The sequence below is a fragment of the Accipiter gentilis genome, chromosome 6 (genome assembly GCF_929443795.1).
Source record: "Accipiter gentilis chromosome 6, bAccGen1.1, whole genome shotgun sequence".
NCBI lineage: Eukaryota > Metazoa > Chordata > Aves > Accipitriformes > Accipitridae > Astur > Astur gentilis.
This window is the reverse complement of record NC_064885.1, coordinates 24,636,073-24,655,650: the sequence shown is the minus strand read 5'-3', so window position 1 is coordinate 24,655,650 and position 19,578 is coordinate 24,636,073. Positions and strand designations below refer to the sequence as shown.

Here is a 19,578-nt window from a genome sequence, read left to right as displayed (position 1 = left end):
CTCTAAAGGATATGAAGCAGTTTATTGCAGTAGTTGAAAAAGAAGGGCTTGGCTTGATTTCGGTTCCTTAATAGAGGTTAATGTAGGACAGAATGACTGCGTGAAAGTTACTATGGAAAGAAATAGAACATAAGTTTCTAAAGCAGCATAATGAAGAGAGTGATTGTAGTATCTATATTTAGATATCAGTGCTCACACTAAAGCTGTGAGATTGGGGAACAGACTTGCTGCTTAGATTAATGGCCTTTGTTCGTTAAAGCAGCTTCGCAATTACTAGGTGATAGTCAGAGTGACAAAGTGAGCAAATTTCTTAGCTGGAAGAAAAGAGAATTACTGTGTTGAAAAGGAAAGTGATGATACTATACTTAACATTTTTTCTTTAATATCCAGTTAAGATAGCCTTCAGGCTGAGGGTACAAGGGTATTGAAGGGTATTCATAAGATACAGGAATTAGTTTAACTTTTGTGAGCCTTAGTTTGATTTAGTTGAACACTAGAGAGGAAATACTTGCTGCATTGTGAAGATAAGATTTCACATAAATGTGCAAGGATGGATTGCTTTTTTGGAAAGCCATGTTTAACCTAAGCTACTTATCATGATTTTAGATGGATGAAACAAAGTAATGTAAAATTATATGGCTTACTTTAAGACAAATATGAATTAAACTCCAATTTTTACATTTTTTTTTGTTTTTAATACAGAAACAAGCATCTCATTAGTGTTGTCCTATTTGCTTTAACTTAGACTTTTCTTACAACTTTTAATACAGTATTTGATTTTGGGGATGATAATCTTGGAAGCTACATTCTTAAATACCACTTGAAAATATAATCTTACTGAAGCCTTAAATGCACTATCCTTCAGCACAAGCAACAACTTTTGCTTACGTAAGGATCAGCAAGTGGCTGAACTTTTCCTGTTGTCTTTTGCTATGAGATGAATGAGTTACAGAAGTGTAACAGACAGAGGGTGTCCTGCATAATACCTCATTCTGTTTCCAGACCTTGCTTGCATGTACAAGTTGTTTAGCCGTGTGCCAAATGGTCTGAAGACAATGTGTGAGTGCATGAGCTCATACCTGAGAGAGCAAGGCAAAGCACTAGTTTCTGAAGAGGGAGAAGGAAAGAATCCGGTTGACTACATTCAGGTAGTTAAATATTTTAACTTTCTTTTCTTCCATCTTTCCCATGTTCCCCAGAGTAGCAGTTAACTACATGATTGAAAAGGTAAACCTTAATATTGATTCAAGCTACCTTTATAATTTTGTTTAAAATATACATTTTCTGAATTTTCAGACATTTTTAGAACTCTTCTTTTACCTAAGTTGCTGGAAAGTACGTGCTCAGTTTTTGTGCTTTTGGTAGCTGCTTTTATTAAACAACATATTGAGGCTAATTATCTAACTGCTGGGAACTTTTTGGATTATCCTAAATTATATTTGCCTCCAGAGTGAGTTGCGCGTCTGCTGGCAAATAGCTTTATAGTGTCTATTTTGTTGAATTTTATGTAATGTTAGTTGTCAATCTTTATTGAGACAAAAAGCACATGACAGTATTTCATGGCAAGATTAACTATGACTGAGAGGTGAATGTGTTATAAATTATAACAAATTACTTGCTTCATTCTCCGTCTCCCTGAGAAACAGAACACTTCTGCATGTTAAAAGACATAAGTGTTCTTTCTTGTTCTCCATCTCTCTCTAAGAATTGATGTATACCATTAATTTATCAAGGTCACAAAATATTCTTCAGGAGTGTTTGTCATCTTTTCTCTCCCATTGTCTCTGAAAAGAAGGTTTTAAAATTGCACATAAATTCTTTAGACTTCATTGAACTTTAAGGAAATGTTTTTATAGCTGGAAGATGTTGTATACTTACTGTGAAAATGTGTATTCATTAAACATTAAGTTTGGGCGGGGGTTTAAATGTGTAGTTGAAGTCCTTGTGTCTGGTCTTTAGGAGAAACTTTTAATGCTGTATGTCTATTGTCTCTGCTGTTTTGTTTGAAATCAGTAACTTTGCTAGAACTGGTTACTATTAGAAGAAGCCATTTGAGTATAAAAACATTTTTGATTGGATTATTAATTTTCTGGCAATGCTGAAGCAAACTTCTTACCAAGCTTGAACAAGAATCACCTCTCCAAGGACTGTTAAAAAGAAGAGAGAATGCCCTTTGAAATTTATTAAGTTTAATGATTAAGGGCTGTTATGTTTTTTTGTGGTGGTATGATTTAAAAAAAAATAAAATGTGGAAAATAAGTGTCTGGATTACTTTGAAGTAATTTTCACTCCTTTTAAATCCTGATGGACCTAAAGGGGTATCATTAAAAATTTAACTGAGAAATAGTTAAAAACTTAATTCTGAAGATGCTATCAGTGTTTCTTGCTACAAGGGCGAATAGCATAATGAAGCTGAAGAAGACTTATACTGCATATCTTTTGGCAGACCTCATCCTCTCAGCCCATTAGTATGTACCCCAACCATCTCATGAAGATGTCCTAGGGAAGGGATTGATACTTGATTACTACTAAACCCCCAAAGAGATTTATCTTCCACTTCCATTGACACAATGGAAAAAGAGAAAAATACCTGTGAACTGAGGAACCACCTCACTCTTCTCATCTCAGCCTTGTTCATCTGAATCTTTCAAGGACTTAAAGAGCAATAAGAAGACAGACAAGGAAGCTACATTATACCACCAAGAAAAAAAATTCATCATAGGCCAGCACTGCTTCTGAAACACGACATCACCAAACCCTGAGCATAATTGGCGAGATGATTGCAAAAGCATTGCCAGGGGATTAGATTTAAAACTTCTTAAAATAATTTGAAAGGATGTTGAAATGCTGTTGTAATTTAAGGTACTAACAGTTTCTCCTGTTCAACACCAGGTTGTTCAGATGGTGTGTACTCCTGGAGAGGAGACATAAGCTAACCTTGGTAAACAGAGAGATAGTGGGATTTACTTTGAATTTAAAATTTCTAATACGCATTAATTAGCCTGTCTAAAGACCATTCCTTTAAGTGAGATGGTGAGTTCTTAAGAAACATTACTACTACTTTGAGTAATTCTTGAATGGCTTCTTTAAGTAACCACATATAAATAATTTCTTAAGAAACCAAGGACTTTAAGATCATTTAACCTGAACAGTTTTTGTGGGCAGTCGTTATCCATGTTAAATTTAACTCTCGAGGGATGTTTTCTCTGCTCCCCCCTGCCCCCAAGTGCTGTCTTAGTTATGTCTAAACCCTGTGCGTATCATAAATACTTAACAAGGTGCTCAGGTGATTTTTAAGATGCTCTCCCCTCCTGCACTCAGTTGTTTTAACTCTGGGTGAAGATGGTGCAAACCTTAAAAATGATGTTAAGAATCTGATGATTTAGCTCAGACGAAGTGGTTCAGTTCAGGCCTGTGATCTTCACACTGTGATAACTGGAGAGCTACTGCTTGTATCCAACTTTCATATGTTTGCAGTGACTCTTAAAGATCAGCTAGAAACATGCAACTAAATAATGCAGAACGTGTCCCTGGATCGAAATTAGAGGGGGAGGGGGGGGGGGAACCTAACAAGATTAGCCCTGTTGTTGCAGTGTGTTTTCTCCTCAAACTTGTTTAGTAGCTCTAGGGATGAAGTTAATGGGTGCTTAGCCTCATCTTTCCCATATCCTGTATTTATGGTAGTGACTTTGGTAACGTTATTTGAAATGGAAAAGGCTTAAGCACAACAAATACCTCCTTTAAGTTGTGGATTTAAAAATACAGTAAATTAGCCTGTTGAACAAAGGTAATTAAAAAACTTTCTTAATCTTAGAGTAGCCTGTTACAGCAAACTGCACCAGTATTTGACACCAATATTTTAGCCAATTTATTTGTAAATTGCTTCTGTAAGAGATCTATGGCAGCGATACATATTTGAAAAAGGAAATGAAATTTCAGATACTTTCTAAGAATGCCGAACTTAGAGAGCACTTTGCAGAATCTCTGACTGTAGATGTGGTCTTCTCTATGACTTCATCTATTGTTACTGTTTTACAGCTTACAACTTCAAATCAGTGAAAATATTTTTGCTTTTTTTAAAAGGGTTTGCTGGATTTGAAGAGTAGGTTTGACCGTTTTCTTCAAGAATCTTTCAATAATGATCGACTTTTCAAGCAGACTATTGCGGGTGACTTTGAGTACTTCCTCAACCTCAACTCTAGGTCTCCAGAGTACCTCTCATTATTTATTGATGATAAGCTGAAAAAGGGAGTCAAGGGAGTAAGTATAAACTAAATGAAAAGGTCACGTTCTTTGCTGTATAAACCTGGATGAAATTAAACTAAGCTACTTTCCTGAGAATTATTTTTATCTTAAGATAAATGGCAATACTGCCTTAAAAAAAAAAGTATATGTAACACATGTGAGCTCATAACACTTTAGATATAAATTTAGAGAAATATAAGGCACAAGAAGATCAAGATGTTGTGTGGCTTGTCCCCCCATCTCTGAAGCAGTATAGCTGGATTACTTCTAGCAGATACCCCCTCAAAAAAAAATTAGGTTGTAGTAGATTCTGCAGCTCCCTTCTCTTGAAACCTTAAATATCAGCTCCTTAAATATATTTATAGTTTGGCAGTTATTCTCAATGTCCAATAATTTCTTTTGAAAATTAACTCACTTTGGTAGGCTAAACAGTTTGTCTTTGCCTCTTATTAATACTGCTTTTACATATCAGAGGACTATTACCATATCTGTCTCTTCTAGCTTAAGTACAGCTGTTTCTTCAGTCTTACCTCATAGCTTCTTTTATGAAATTTTTGAGGTACAGCACCCGGAACTGGACAGGATGGTTCAGCTGAGTCTTCAGTGGCTCTGAATAAAGCTGAATATTATTGCATGCATCTTATACTTTGAGAATTGAATAGTAAATTCTGTTTATTTATAAAATAAGTAATCATTTCACTTGTTGTGGCACTAGACAGGCTTTGCAAAACAAGTCTTAACATTTTTAAAAGCTTTCATTCCAAGCTAACATTTCATACTCCTAATACTGGTTTCCATCTATGCCTTTTTTTTAAAAAAAAAATACTTAAAAACTTATCCAGGAACTTTGACTATATTTATCCAGGCATTCAGCCTATCCATTGTCTCCTGTCTCCCTCATGATTGCTTTTCCTTCCATTTTAGATCTGTTTCTTTCTCTGCTCTATTGAGTTTGTGCACTGTTCATTTGGCTCTATCAGTCACATGTTGGACCGGTTTTGTTGGCTTCTTTAAAGGCTACTGTTAGACCATATGATTGCTGTGAAATAGTTTTAAGTATTTAGGTTGTATAAGACGCTTGTGCTGGAAGGTTAAAACCAGTAAATTATTTCTTTTACAGCTAACAGAGCAAGAAGTAGAAACTATATTGGATAAGGCAATGGTTTTATTTAGGTTTATGCAAGAGAAAGATGTTTTTGAACGCTATTACAAGCAGCACTTGGCAAGAAGACTTCTCACAAACAAGAGTGTTTCAGATGACTCTGAGAAAAATATGATATCTAAATTAAAGGTAAGACAGTATCTGCATACTTTTTTTTCCATAAATATGGTTTCTTCTGGTTTTATGTAAGGGATTTATAGATAACATACATCTTGATTGCTGTTAAATACAGATTTGATTTTAAATCCCCAACAGAAAATATGAAAGGCTTTTTTGAATAATTTCTTGGAAGTAGGAGGAATGAAATACTGGAAAAACACCTATGATTAGAGAGCTATCTAGAAAAAAAAAGGAATTTTTTTGAAAATTAGTTAAGATTTTGCAACTAAGAGGACGACTCCTGTTATCTAGTGACTGGATTTGAAGACAAGATTGTGTTTTATCCTACATTTTCTGTTATTCACAGTAGAATTTTTTTATTGCATGCATTGTTGTTCTTAGTTGTCTCCATCTGCAGACTGGTGATAATGTTCAACTCCTTTTTGATTAAGTGGTTGAGATAGATTGAAAAAAAAGGTCTTCGTATCAGTGTCTGGAAACACATTTTCCTAGTTGGTTCATTTTACTGATTAAATAGGCCAAGAGATGGAGAAGAAAGGTGAACAGTCCTTGAAGCAAGTTCTAATGCAGCTTCTTCCTCAGTGGCATGATAAATGGCTAGGAAACTTCCAAACCAGAGTGGTTTGATCCTAAGATCAAACTTTACTGATCCTCATTTTTGACCTTTGTATTCTATGAGTGAAGCCTGTTTGCATCAGATTTCTCCTACCTATGCGTATTAATTACCTCTCCACTTCTCTAGCCTGGTGATTTAGAAGGCACGGGGCATACATTTGCAAGATGAATCAGTGGACTGGAACTGCCCTCTTTTCTTACGGATTTGCACAGTGATTAGGATGCTGAAGCTAACTTGCTTGCCTTTACCATATGTGTCAAAGTACAGGTTAGAAATAGGCACAAAGTCCTGTATATGCAACTGAAATGCATGTGTTTGTGCACATGTATCTAGATATGCATGTCCCTGATTCTCAAAAGGTCTATTAATCTCACTTGGTAATCTGCAGCAAGTGTTTAAAATTATGTGCTCTTAGGACAACAAGATTTTTTTTCTGATACAAATAAAGTTTATTTCCCTTTACAGTATCATGCTAAAAAGCAGGTGAAAGTGTATGCCTTGGTCTGATAAGCTTTCACAGATTTGTAAGATGAGATAAGCTAAACAGAAATAAAAAATACAATAATGGAGAAAAGAGAAGGAAAGTGAGTTTTGATATGTGTAGGGTTAGATCCTTATATGAAATATGAAACTTTTCTAAGTTCTGAAGATAATGCAAATGGGAATCCCAGGAATCGGTTGTAAAGAAATATCATTTTTATGAGATTTATAAACTAAGTCTTGCAGCTCATGTATCAGAGGCTCTGTTTTCATAGCGCTGGCACAAGAAGTTATTTTGTGTGTTTTTAGACTGAATGTGGATGTCAGTTCACGTCTAAACTGGAAGGAATGTTCAGGGACATGAGCATCTCAAACACAACGATGGATGAGTTCAGGCAGCATCTTCAGGCGACCGGGGTAAGAGCATTGGGGGACTGTGTGCTTGTCCTTTTACTTCAGTACAAACCCTAGACCTTTATCAAGGCTCGTGGTTTTTGATTTGTTAGAACATGCATGTGGAAAGAAGGATTTTGTTAGCATGCTAAAATTATATTACTTTTACTGTGTTTCCTGTCTTACAAGCTTTTTTAGTATTTCCCAAAATACAAAAGTCAGTTCGAAGCTTGACCCACAGCATACATAGTGCCAGTTTCGTTCCATAAAATCCTGTTCCAACTTCTACCGTACCCGCATTCTTCTGAAAGGGCTCAGGCTCGCTGCCGAGCGGCTCTTCCTGCTTGCGGCCGGCAGGGGGCGGACGGCTGCCGCTGTGCCCTGCCCAGCTGTGCCCCCCCGCCCAGCTGTGCCCAGCTGTGCCTGCCGCCCCTGCCCTGGCCACCCCGCCCAGCTGTGCCTGCCTCCCCTACCCCGCCCAGCTGTGCCCAGCTGTGCCTGCCTCCCCTGCCCCACCACCCTGCCCAGCTGTGCCCACCCCCTTCCTCTCCCCAGCCCAGCTTGGCTCCTGGGGCCAGTGGCCAGCTCTTGTGTGCGTTTCCAAAACACCATGTCACCAGCAAAGTCTTCCCTTCTCATTCTTTAAAAGTAATCTTCACTGTGACCTGTATTTTATGCTAACAGCAAGAAAAATATTGCATACTGCAGGTATTTGAAAAACATACCGTCTCATGTTTAACTTCTCGGACACAGTTAATGCCTTTACTAAAAGCAGAACTGCCATTTTATTCAAATTGCCAAATGTGGACTTAATTGTTCAATCAGGAAGCGTTAAACCTTGTAAAAGTAGACCTCTGGAATATTGCATAATGGAGAGATCGCTTATATTTTGAGATATCAGTTTGATTGCTCTAAACACTTTTTTTTTCTATACTAATACTCAGTAGCGCTTAATAATGTATAATAAAGAACCAGGTAGTTCCCTGTCTGCAGGTAAGTAAGTCTGTATATCAAGCATGTTTGAATCAGTTTCGGAGATCTGAATGCCAGGAATATGTTTGTGGATTTACTGTATCCATTGTCCCTGGTTGTGCAAGGTGATCTGAATAAAGTCTTTGCTGTCTTGAAGCAGTGAGCTGAAATCTTCCTCATCAGCATACTGTGAATCATCATGAGTGAAAGAACGGGATGTTCTCAAAGTGGTTTCAGAAAAAGTTGTAGAGGATATGGATAGATATAAAGGTGTTTGTGGACAGGCAGCTTTACTACTGCTTTTTTTCTTTAGAAGCTAATCATGTGTTCCTTCTAAAATGCTTGAAATACTGACTTCAAGAAAAATTTGTTAGAGCATTCCCATTTTTTAGGTATCATGTGGGACTTGTACATGGGGGAGGGCTTGTGTTAAAGATTCATGTAGTTTACACAACAGTTTTAAGTTAAGTTAGTTAATAAATGATGTCTATCTTCTTTTTAGCTATGTGTAGCTAGTAAGTTGAATTTAAAATGTTAACAGGTATTCTGTTAGGCCTTATTTGAAACTTCATCTTTCTCTTGGCAAGGGACCAGCAGTTTGCCTGATGGTTGCCTTTTGGTCACCCTAATAGTGGCCTTCTAATGAAATTTCTGGAGTACTTATTTATGATAGGAATGTATATGTTTCTACTGGTGCCAATAATATTGGAGAGGAAATACAGACGGGAAGACTTCTGGGTTTTTGTGTTACTGTTAACTTGCTGGTGATGCTGTGTTTTATATGAAATAGTCCATTCTACGCCTTTTTAAACAATTTGTGTACCTTGAATACATATAGTACCTCCTAGAAGAGTCAGGCATCTGTTCTTCTCTAAATAATCCTACCTGCAAAGTCTCCTGCTGGATCCTGTATCCTGAGATGCAGGTAGTGCTGGGGATTGTGTAGATGATTGGTTTGCTATCAGTAAGTGGAAAGCTCAGCGCTAGGGAAAGTCCAAGCTAATAGAGTATGAGTAATTTCTACAACTGTGATCCTGAAAGTTCAGTTTGTTGGAGTTTATAAAGATTGGATCACTTCAAGGCACTTTTCGTTAGTTTATACCATTTTTATGCTGAAAAGACATTTGTAAAATAAAGTGCTTCTAAAACTTTTTCGAGTCACAAACTGCTCAGTGCTCTGTATAATGTGTGTTGTCAGGCATTCTAAATTAATGTTCTGGTCTGGTCTGGCTAAGACCAAAAAAAATTGGGAAACAGTTGCCATCTGAACTAAGATGTTTCAGTGCAGATAAAGATACTTTATGTACCTTTTCATCTGCATTGATAGCCCTTCCGTACACTTCGGCTGGAGGGAGAAAACTTTTGAAGCTTTTTTAGGTGATTCACAGATCAACTAGTTTTCTGTGTCTGAATGGCTGTTTGAATTTCTCTTGTGAGCCTTATGACATTGGTGATATGAAATTTGAAAAAAGGCAGTAATGCTGGCTACGGAACAACCTTTATATGGGTCTTTAAATACTTTTGCAAATTGTTCCTCTTAAACCTTAATGAAATTCAGTCAAAGGGATTTCTGTATGAGTAGCCTGTCACCAGTCTGTCTAGATTTTTCAGAAGCTTCCTAGCTACAAGTTTGTTGATGCATGCAGGCATTCAACACACACAATACAAAAACTCTTCCATAGAGCATGGAAATGCTACTCTGCTACTTAATGGTGGAATTTTCTGAGTTTATATGACAGTTCTTGACCTTCTAAAATATAATGTGCTCTATTTCTGTGTAGTAGGTTTGTAACGAGCTGGATATGGTATGCTTTGGTTTTTCTTGTCAATAATGTCCATAATCTTTTCCAATAATCTTTGAAGGAATTAGTTATACCTCCTAGAGCTGAAAGCAGTCAGTTTTACATTTAATAATATTCAGCTTAATTGAGATACCTAGTGAGGATTATGCGTTATGGGTAGCCAGATGCTTATCACCTACTAGCACAACTACTTTATAGATCAGCACTTCAGTTGTAGAATGTTTCCTAACCAGTGCTGAATATTTATAGTAATGGCTGTCTTTAGGGAAAGTGGCTAGGTTGTGTGTGTGTAAAAGTGAGTAACTGTTTACATTGCAGTCCAGAATGTAAGAAAAAGGATTCCCAATGGTTTAATATTAGATATTCAATATTTACTCTCTGCTTCCAGAGAGTAAATTTATAAACAGTTATTTTGAAACCAATATGTTTAGCAAAAACTGCATTTACTGTATGTTGTCAAAAACCTCTTTAGAAAGAATTGTTACATGTATTATGAGTTCTGTTTATGATCACAGCCATTTCATTGTTGGTTAAGAATTTATTTTGTTAAATTCTGTACACTCTTAAATGCCAGAGGGGGAAAATGTGGAGGATTTTTGTTGTACAATCTACTCTGATAGTGATGAATTCATTTGTCTGGCTTTGTAAAAAATAAAGTTCATAGATTTTTAATTTTTTTTTCTTAATCTGTGAAAATTCTATACTTTCTACACTGATACAGAAAAATGGTAAAACATGGTCTTGTTTTAAAATAGCGGATGTTTTCTTCCAATTGTCCTTAGGTCTCATTAGGTGGTGTTGATCTTACAGTGCGGGTCCTCACAACAGGTTACTGGCCTACTCAGTCAGCCACACCAAAGTGCAACATCCCTCCAGCTCCCAGACATGCTTTTGAAATATTTAGAAGGTATGTATTAAAACAGATTTTTAGGTAGAGGTTTTAAGAAGAAACTTTCTGAACTTAACTTAGGGGTATGTTTTGACATTAGAGTTAAAGATATGCTAGCATACTGCTCTTCTTCAGTTCATGTGAAAACTAGAGAATGCTATGGTCACATTGTGAGGCTTGAGGTTTTGGGAGCTTTAAAGTAGAATTCTAATAAGAGTTAATGTTTTGAAAATGCAAAAGTTAGAAATTTCTTGAGAGTGTCCTTAATGGCTATGAGAAGTCTTAGGTAACTGTTTAAAGCAATTTCCTCTCAAATATAAAACGTGAACTAAGTTTTCAAATTAATTACGTTACAGATTTTATTTAGCCAAACACAGTGGGCGACAGCTGACACTCCAGCATCATATGGGTTCTGCAGATCTCAATGCCACTTTCTATGGGCCTGTTAAAAAGGTAAAGTATCAAGATTATGAAAATATTGTGGACTTCCTTACTTTTTAAGAGACACATGTATAATAATTTCAGAATCTTGTAAAATAAAAGCTTACCCATTGATAATATACGAATAAGAAAAAGATGCCTTCAGTCAGTTTTATAGTCTGATTCTTCCTTTGTAGCAGTTTTGGTTTTGACTTTTTCCCCCCCTCTAAAACTAATTTGGATGTATCTCCCAGCATCATCTCTTTGTTACCTCATAGAAAAGTAGTAATTTTGATCTTGAAGAGACCTCAGTGGTTTGAGTATTTTGGGGTTTTTTGACTGTGAATCAGTCAAAAGTGAAATGAAACTTGTTTCTCTTTAGAGTAGTTTTTGTTAATGTGAAAAAGTGTTGTTAAGCCAAATTTAGCCTGCTTTTTGTATGCAGAGTGCTAGCAAAGTAGACAACATTTTTTTCAAACATGAGCATCTTAGTAGAGTTTGTAGAAGTACAATGCTTAATATTTATTTATACAAGAAAATAATTTGCTAGTGATTTAGACCAGTTCTAAAATGCTAAGCTAGAGGTACTAATGGCATGATGCTTGGGAAAACATAGAAGGCAATACAAAATGAAAACAAAATTTTTATAACACTAAGTATTAATAATGTGCGTTTGTGAGGATGTTAAAATTATATTACTGTAGGATAAATATTTTGATTAGTTTTAAAGATAAGAGTAAGAAAACTGGAGGATGGGCAAGTAGTGGAACAGGGGCCAGAGAGGTGGTGGAGTATCCATCCTTGGAGATGCTCAGTATTTGACTGGACACAGTCCTGAGCACCTTGCTCTAGATGGCCTGGCTGTAAGTGGTGGCTGGACCATGGGACCTACAGCGGTGCCTCCAACCTCAATCACCCTGTGATTTTAAGACAGCTACTAGAGAGACATTCTGTTTATGCCACCAGGCGTATGCTATTCTATCACTTCTGTAGAGTGATCTCCTAGGTAATTATTTCATCAACTAACTTTCATTTTACCAAGGTAAAATATTTGCAGTGGAGGGTAATCTAATAGTAGCTTTGTAATTTTAAAATAGGAAGATGGCTCAGAGGTTGGTGTAGGAGGTGCCCAAGTAACTGGCTCAAATACAAGGAAGCACATATTGCAAGTCTCCACTTTCCAGATGACGATATTAATGCTCTTTAACAACAGAGAAAAATATACATTTGAGGTAAGCATTATGGTTTTCTCACTTGATTTTAAGTAACTGTTTTAGGCACTTTCTTGTCCTCTTGAATAGACCTTTGAAGATCAGGTGCTTCCCATCCTATGTGAGTGCGGATCAGGCCAATAAATACAGTGAGCAGATCATTGGCAATACACCTGGGAAGCAATCCTAGGAGAGGAAATTATTTGGGAACAGAAGTTTTCAGAAATGTTGGAGAGCTGCAAGTGTGGTTATTCCTAGGCCATAGAGCTATAGAAAAGCTGAAGTTGGAATGCAGCAGGTGGCTCTGTTTGCTCATTTTATCTTTGAGAAACTGGATTTAGAAGCCAAAGGGTGGAGAAGGGTTTGTATCCTGGCTTCTTAAACACTGAAGTGCTTAAATTGGCAGGTGGGAGTGAGCTGTAGGATGAATCAAAGAACTTTCATCCCTTCTCTGAGCTGGTGAGCCAGAAAGGACAATGAAGAAGGGCCAGATAGATTCTTAACAAGGAGACTAGAGGGGCATTGCTGGGAAAGGTTGAAGTGGGCAGCTAATAGACAACAGTGAAGAAGCCTTTGGGAGTGGAGGAGGATCCTGTGCTGTGAGGTTTGTATTGTTAATGTCAATTAATAGTTTAATTTTAGATGTTATCTTCTGTTTGAGAAAGCATTGGCAGCCTTGAAAAGCAGTATGGGTGCAGTTTGAAATGGAGTGGTTTTCCAGGTTTTCTTATCTACTTTGACTCTGCTATGCAGAGTAATCATTTGCCTTTTTATTTGGACTTTGTTTTCAGCTTATTTGGCATACTTCTAGACTGTTAATAAAGAATGTTTCTTTGAAACGGTCTCAGTTGGGATTAAGAAAGCCAGGGTTTGATAAGAGGCTCTTAATAAATTACTCATAGTTCAATAAAAGATTATTTTGAAGCACAGAAAGTCCTGCGTGTTGTGAAATCTATTGCAGGAGCCTTGAGTACTTTCTCTGCAGAAAAGTGGGGGGTGGGGACGGGACTTAATAGCTCATTTTTTCTTGAAGTTGGTGTTGAAATCGGGCTGGTGGCTACCTGATTACACAAAATTGTAGGCTTTATGAGTAGTAGAGCCTTATCCATATATGAATAAATAATACTTGGTAGAGTAGTGAAAAAATACAATTTTTAATAGGTGCTCTAATTATAGGTTATTTTACTAAGACCAGATGATAGAGAAATATGTCCATGTGCTTTTAGGTTGTGTATGTTTTCTGTTTCTGGTTTGGGAGTGCTTAAACTCTTACTTTGTGTCCCACTGTAACTAAAACATTAAGAAGGCGTATTTGTTTGTTTTGGTTTCTTTGGTGAAGCACGTGGGAGTTGTCTTTAACTCCGGCCAGGAAAGCTTATGAAAACTTAAAAGCAGAATGAATTTTATCTTTGTTCATTGACTATTGAATACCATGATTAATTGCTGAGTGCTGGGCAAATGTTATTTCTCTGTCATATCAAATTAGTGCTTTTACTGCAACGTAGTATGAGAGATGACTTGTGGTGTGTGCTTGTGTAAGCATAAAACTTTGATATACAAGTGTTTCTGCAGATTCACAGCTGAACAGATTAGTTTGAAGGTGCCTTCACAGTTGAACAGACTTTGCTGTTTTGTTTTGCATTCAGTGTGATTATTAATTGCAAACTTGACAAGATTCTCACAGTAATCCTAACAGCCATTAAGCCATGTGATTGAGAGAAAAATGGGATAATGATGATACAAACATTATGCATAAGATGCTACAGAAACCTAAAGGATTATTGCATAGCAAAATTACTTTACAAAAATGTATGAATTTATTGTATTCCTCTGCAGCAATGTTTTATTTATATATGCAAAAGAACTGGTGGTCATTTGGGTCTAGGTTAATGCTACTTGAATCTAAGAGGAAGGATCTTCATGCAAGCCTTCAAAGAATGCTATTTTTTTAAAATAATTCAATTTCTTCAAATCAAGCCTCATCTAATACTCAATATATTTTCTGTTAGTTTACGGTACCTGTCAGTATTTTAAAAGGTGAAATGCAAAATTTTTTAATGACATCAAAAATAAGGGGAAATTATTTGTTCATTCTTTAGGTTTAACAAATACAAGTGTGACTGTAGTAGAAGCTGTTGAATAATTCCACAAAAATGAGAGATTAGAACTTAAAACTGGCTTACCTGTTTTCTCTTTTGCTGATCTCTGCTTTGGAAGATACACAAGTTGGTCTGTAAATAAAAATAAAAATACTTTCTTTCTTTTTTTGTCATTTCAACAAAATGACATGATGTTTTTCCTTCTAATAAACTTTCTTCTTGCTTAGAACTGGACAGAAGCAGTTCCATGCCTAGAATTCTTTCTTGTAGCCTCCAGATAGAGCTCACCTGGTAATATTTTTAGAACTGAGATTGTGTAATCAGTACTGCTCTTGTTTTATGACTAGTGTGGCCTTTAAAATAAGGCATTTATGGAGATGGGGGGAAAAATACATTTTTCACTGTTACATCAAATATCTATATAAAAATATGTTTAGAAAAATTATATGCTACAGACTGAAGGAAAAAGAGAGCATAGGAACATCTGTTATCCCCATTTACATTCATAGCTACACTTTTTTTTAATCCAGCTTGAGGTTTTTGCAGCCTTCTGAGGCAGCATACTGCAGTGCAATTCTTTCTGTGGTTCTTATTTTAATGCTAGCTTATAAATTCTGAAACCCAAATGGTTTGCATACGTTAGTGGCTGAATTGGAATGCTACAGAGAGAAGTAAAATCAACACAGAAATACATAGTTGTTAGTATAAGGCTGTTTAGCATTAAAAAAAAAAATATGGAATTCCATTTTAGCTCTTTGTTTCACTTTCATCAAAAGCAGACTATATCTGTTTCCTTGTAGAAGTGGCTTAGTTTTGAAAGCATTAATTTTAGGTGTTCATCAAAAATCAAAATTTGGGAGCCTGCGTGTCACAGGCATTACATCATTAATAACCTGGATTTGGTTTGTAGCCTCAAGGCTACATTTACCTAAATCCTAAAATCTAAGTGTCACCTTCCTTTGGTTTGTTAAATTTATGCTGATCAATCCATTTCAGTAAGACTTTTTTTTGTGACCATGTAAAGGATTATAGTGTTTTGGGGTGGTTTTTTTAATACTACTTTGTGCCAGATCTGGAAAAAATGCATGAAGGTGGCAGTTGTGTTTTAAATAAACCAACAAATTAAGAAATAGTCTTTCTGTGAGCTGCTTGGGAAGAAGCATTTTGATACTGGCAAGTAGTTAAAATATGTGGATTCATGTCACGTATTTCAAATGCTATGAATATTTCTGAATGCATTATGCTAACAATACTCTTAAGAACATGTTATTATTTCCTAATCATCCATAAGCAGTAGGTATCAAAAATTCTGAAATTTCTTAATTTTAGTCTTACTGATTGATTATTTTTTTTAATTTACTTCATTCAAATGAATTTGAACTCATGTCAAAAACACAATTTCACATGATTTCACATAAAGAAAACATGGTACATGTAATGTTGGGTCTATAGTTGAAAAGCAGGCATATTCTGTATGAGTTTTGCCATCACGGAGACCTGGTAGTGAGATATATACAAGATGTACTGTAATTAATTACAGAGTCCCAAGTAAAGGCCAGTGTATGCATATTATTTTTATCGCATGTTTTCAGTGCTGCATAACCACAGAAGAGAGGCATTTTTTTTTTTCTGGATTGATTTTAAGAAACTTGAGTACACTCAAGAAATAACATCATTTAATAGAACTTCGTTGTACTCTGAAGTTAGATTTTTCTGTTTACAGTACTTTTAACACATTCTTTATAGGTCTTTACATAGCATTTTGGTCACTGGGAGTTGTAACTGGGGCTTTTAGCCTGAAGGTCATCAGTTTGACTTGTGTGCTGTGAGCATTAGCAATTTATGGGGACAGTGGAACAGCTTGATGCTGCTCTTGGAACCGAAGGTGGGGAAGCTGGGAAAGCAACAGCTCTTGTGGACAGCTACATGTCTGTGAGGTTTATTTTTTTCTATTTGGTAGTTAATTGTTAGCTGCTAGAGGTCCCTCAAGAGTCTGAATGAGAATGTGAAATCAGAGAAGTCTGCAGTTTCCTCAAATTAGAAACAGGAAGAAAATAGAGATAAGGCTAAAATGAACTTCTAATGAATGGGAGTTTAATAAACAAGTTAGGTTTGAGGAAGCAGTAGTAGTTGGCTTACTCCTAGAGCACGTTAAGGCATCATTGTGCATTCCAGTATAATTTGCTTACTAACTCGTTATCACTGGTGACTTACCTAACATACAGCTCTCAGCTGAACTCTTCAGAATACTGATAAGAGGTGCAACAAGTTATGTACATGTTTTTACAAACATTCTTCTTCAAAGTTCATAAATTTGCTGCACTGGGGTTTTCTTCTGTTTTACCTGGAGAAGTCCTAGCCAAGGGCATCTGGGCTGTAAACAAATTGTTCCAGGTTATTCACAAAGGAGGTGTAATTAATCTAGAGTATTTCTGTGTTACAGTGAAACTAGACCTTGTTTGCTTCCGTTTGTAAAGATCCTATTTTCAACAGTGCTGCTGAATGCAAAAGCATTTACACAGTTCTTTGTCAGGAAGGCTCAGGAACATCATGGATGTTTACCATCGCCGAGTTACTTAGAAGGTTTGATTTCACTCTGTTCAGCAATTGTTGGAGACAGTGGACAAATCCTTTCAGCCTTCTCAAAAATTATAGTGAAATGAAACAGCTGGTTATTCATTCTGCTATTTTCAGCTCATGGTGACTACTTACTTGACAGAATTCACTGTCTGTGCATTGACCCAGGTGGATCATTTTGCATAGTACATATTGCAACTTTGCTACTGAATGAATTCTAAACTTTCAAGCCTCACAAATGTCATAGTAGTATGATTTTGCATGCTTGAAGGTGGGCTTTTTAAGCAATCAGTGCTGTTGTTTGCAAAACATGGTAATTAAGATATTTTTCTTTAGGAAATTCAACAAGAGACTGATATCCCCGAAAGAGAACTGGTTAGAGCCCTACAGTCCCTTGCATGTGGCAAACCAACACAACGTGTTCTTACAAAAGAGCCTAAATCAAAAGAAATAGAAAATGGTCATATATTTACAGTGAATGATCAGTTCACGTCTAAACTACACAGAGTCAAGATTCAGACGGGTAAGTGAGCTTTATATTCTACTGTCTTGCAGTCCCAAAACTGTCTTAAAATGTCAAATTATCTTTTACAGGGTTGATGTTCATACAAGTAAAAGGAAGAGAGTAATATTTTTTTGATGATGATGATTGGTTGCATCAAAATGAAACTTTAAATATTAAGAAAAGTGTGGAAGTCATAGTTAAGCCTTTTACTTTACAAAATTTGTAATTATCTCTTAAAAGGAAATGTTGAAAGAGAAATAAAATTGAAATTAAATAGCAAAATGAAAAATATGCTACTGATTGATTCAGAAATAAGAAAATTGCCTCATAAGTTGCTTTACTGCTTTGAAATTGAGTGATATTTTTAGCCCGTGATACAACAGCCATTTCCAAGTGCCAGGTAGCTATAATGGTTTGGGGCAATGATTTGGGTTTAAAAATAAGAGAAGGTACAATAGCACTGCATTAGCTCATCAAAGTGCTGGTTTGTTACACATAAGTAATGTTGGTACCTTTTTGTCTAGAAAGCTCTCTGGAGATAATTTCTGAGTTGTTAGCATTGCTGTAGATACACTTCATAGAGTGTTTTGGCAGGTTAGTTCTTGGTTTTAGTACATCTAAAAATATTTTCTGATTTTTCAGATCTTTGTATATAAAACATTGCCAGTGATGCTGTGTATTTTAAGTGCAACATGGGTAATTCACATGCTGTTTGTTGCACATAATTTAACTTTTTGGGCTTCTGTGCAGCACGCTGTGTCCAGGGATGTAAGCCTGTAAACCCCAGTAGTACCTACATACATTACATTGCATGTATCCTTCTGCATAAGTGATAGCTAGACTGTCTTCCTGTGCATGCAGAGTGCTGTGATGTCAAGACATTTGCCATGTCTGGAGAACAGGAGCGCAGCAGCCAAATGAGGATGTTGAGAATTCTCTGATTAGGGCCCAAGGCACTTCTCTGGCATAATTAAAGTCAACTCTGCAACAACTATTTGAGCTTTAGTGGAATTCTGCTTTTTCATTTCCACTCTACAAATGTCAGTGAATGGGGAATATGATTTGGGATTCAAGATGGGTTTAGAGCAAATTTGATACTTGTGGTGTTATGTTTGTGTCTTATGTAGAATACTCCTTATGTGTATCTCTTCAAAACTGATAAATATTTGGGGCTTTTGTGTGAAGAAGGGCAGAGGGAAAAGTGGTATAGCAGTGTGGGAGGAGGGCTTGATTATAATGATGCTTGGGTGAAAGGGTAAGAAAAGCTAGACATAAGGGCAGAAATAATGCATAAATAGAAGAGGAGAACAGAATACAAAGATATAATTGAGTTGGGGAGGACAAAGTTGGACTGTTTCTTCTGACTGATGAACTTTTAAAGTATCTAACTAGTTTGTAAAGTAAATCTTCAATCCTTTTTCTATTTTAATTAATGGATTATTTGATATATTAGAGAAGAATATTTAATGGGAGCATGGGGGTTGGTGGTGCCTGTAAGCAGATTTGAGTACTGTTGAAATTTTAACATAGCAGTAATTAAATAACAGATTGTTACCTTGTCAGTTGCTATCAAAATATGCCAGAAAGTGTTAATATGTTCTTGTGGCTGCTTTTCACAGAAAAAAACCCCAAGTTTGAGAATGTCAAAACTCAGGAAAATATAACTTGATGTCTAGATGAAATAAATAGTGAAGCTAACACTTACACAATGAAATAAATTTTAATTTTGCTAACATACTTTACATTCTCTTTCTTTTCTTTAAGTTGCTGCCAAACAAGGAGAATCTGATCCAGAAAGGAAAGAAACAAGGCAGAAAGTAGATGATGACAGAAAACATGAGATAGAAGCTGCTATAGTTCGGATAATGAAATCTAGAAAGAAGATGCAACACAATGTGCTAGTAGCAGAGGTATACTTGTACACAGTTTTGATATGGGCTGGGGAATTCTTTTTGCTTTTCCTGTTAATTCATGAAAGTTACACAACTCTCACTAACATGATTCTGAAAGGCTTTTGAGAGATGCTGTGTTTAATCCATCCTTTTTTTTTTCCTCCCCTTGTATCTGAAGACATCTAAATCCTCACC

General features: G+C 36.1%; 1 protein-coding gene across 1 annotated transcript in view; it reads left to right on the top strand.

The window, feature by feature from the left end:
• The window catches only part of CUL3 (cullin 3), a 57,780-nt gene that overhangs the window by 36,861 nt on the left and 1,341 nt on the right, over positions 1–19,578 (top strand). The window contains exons 7-15 of the mRNA XM_049802828.1: positions 1,003–1,148; positions 4,084–4,260; positions 5,366–5,536; positions 6,933–7,040; positions 10,573–10,697; positions 11,036–11,132; positions 12,197–12,331; positions 17,323–17,509; positions 19,256–19,401. Of these exons, the coding sequence (XP_049658785.1) occupies positions 1,003–1,148; positions 4,084–4,260; positions 5,366–5,536; positions 6,933–7,040; positions 10,573–10,697; positions 11,036–11,132; positions 12,197–12,331; positions 17,323–17,509; positions 19,256–19,401 (1,292 nt within the window). The remainder of the gene's footprint in view (positions 1–1,002; positions 1,149–4,083; positions 4,261–5,365; positions 5,537–6,932; positions 7,041–10,572; positions 10,698–11,035; positions 11,133–12,196; positions 12,332–17,322; positions 17,510–19,255; positions 19,402–19,578) is intronic.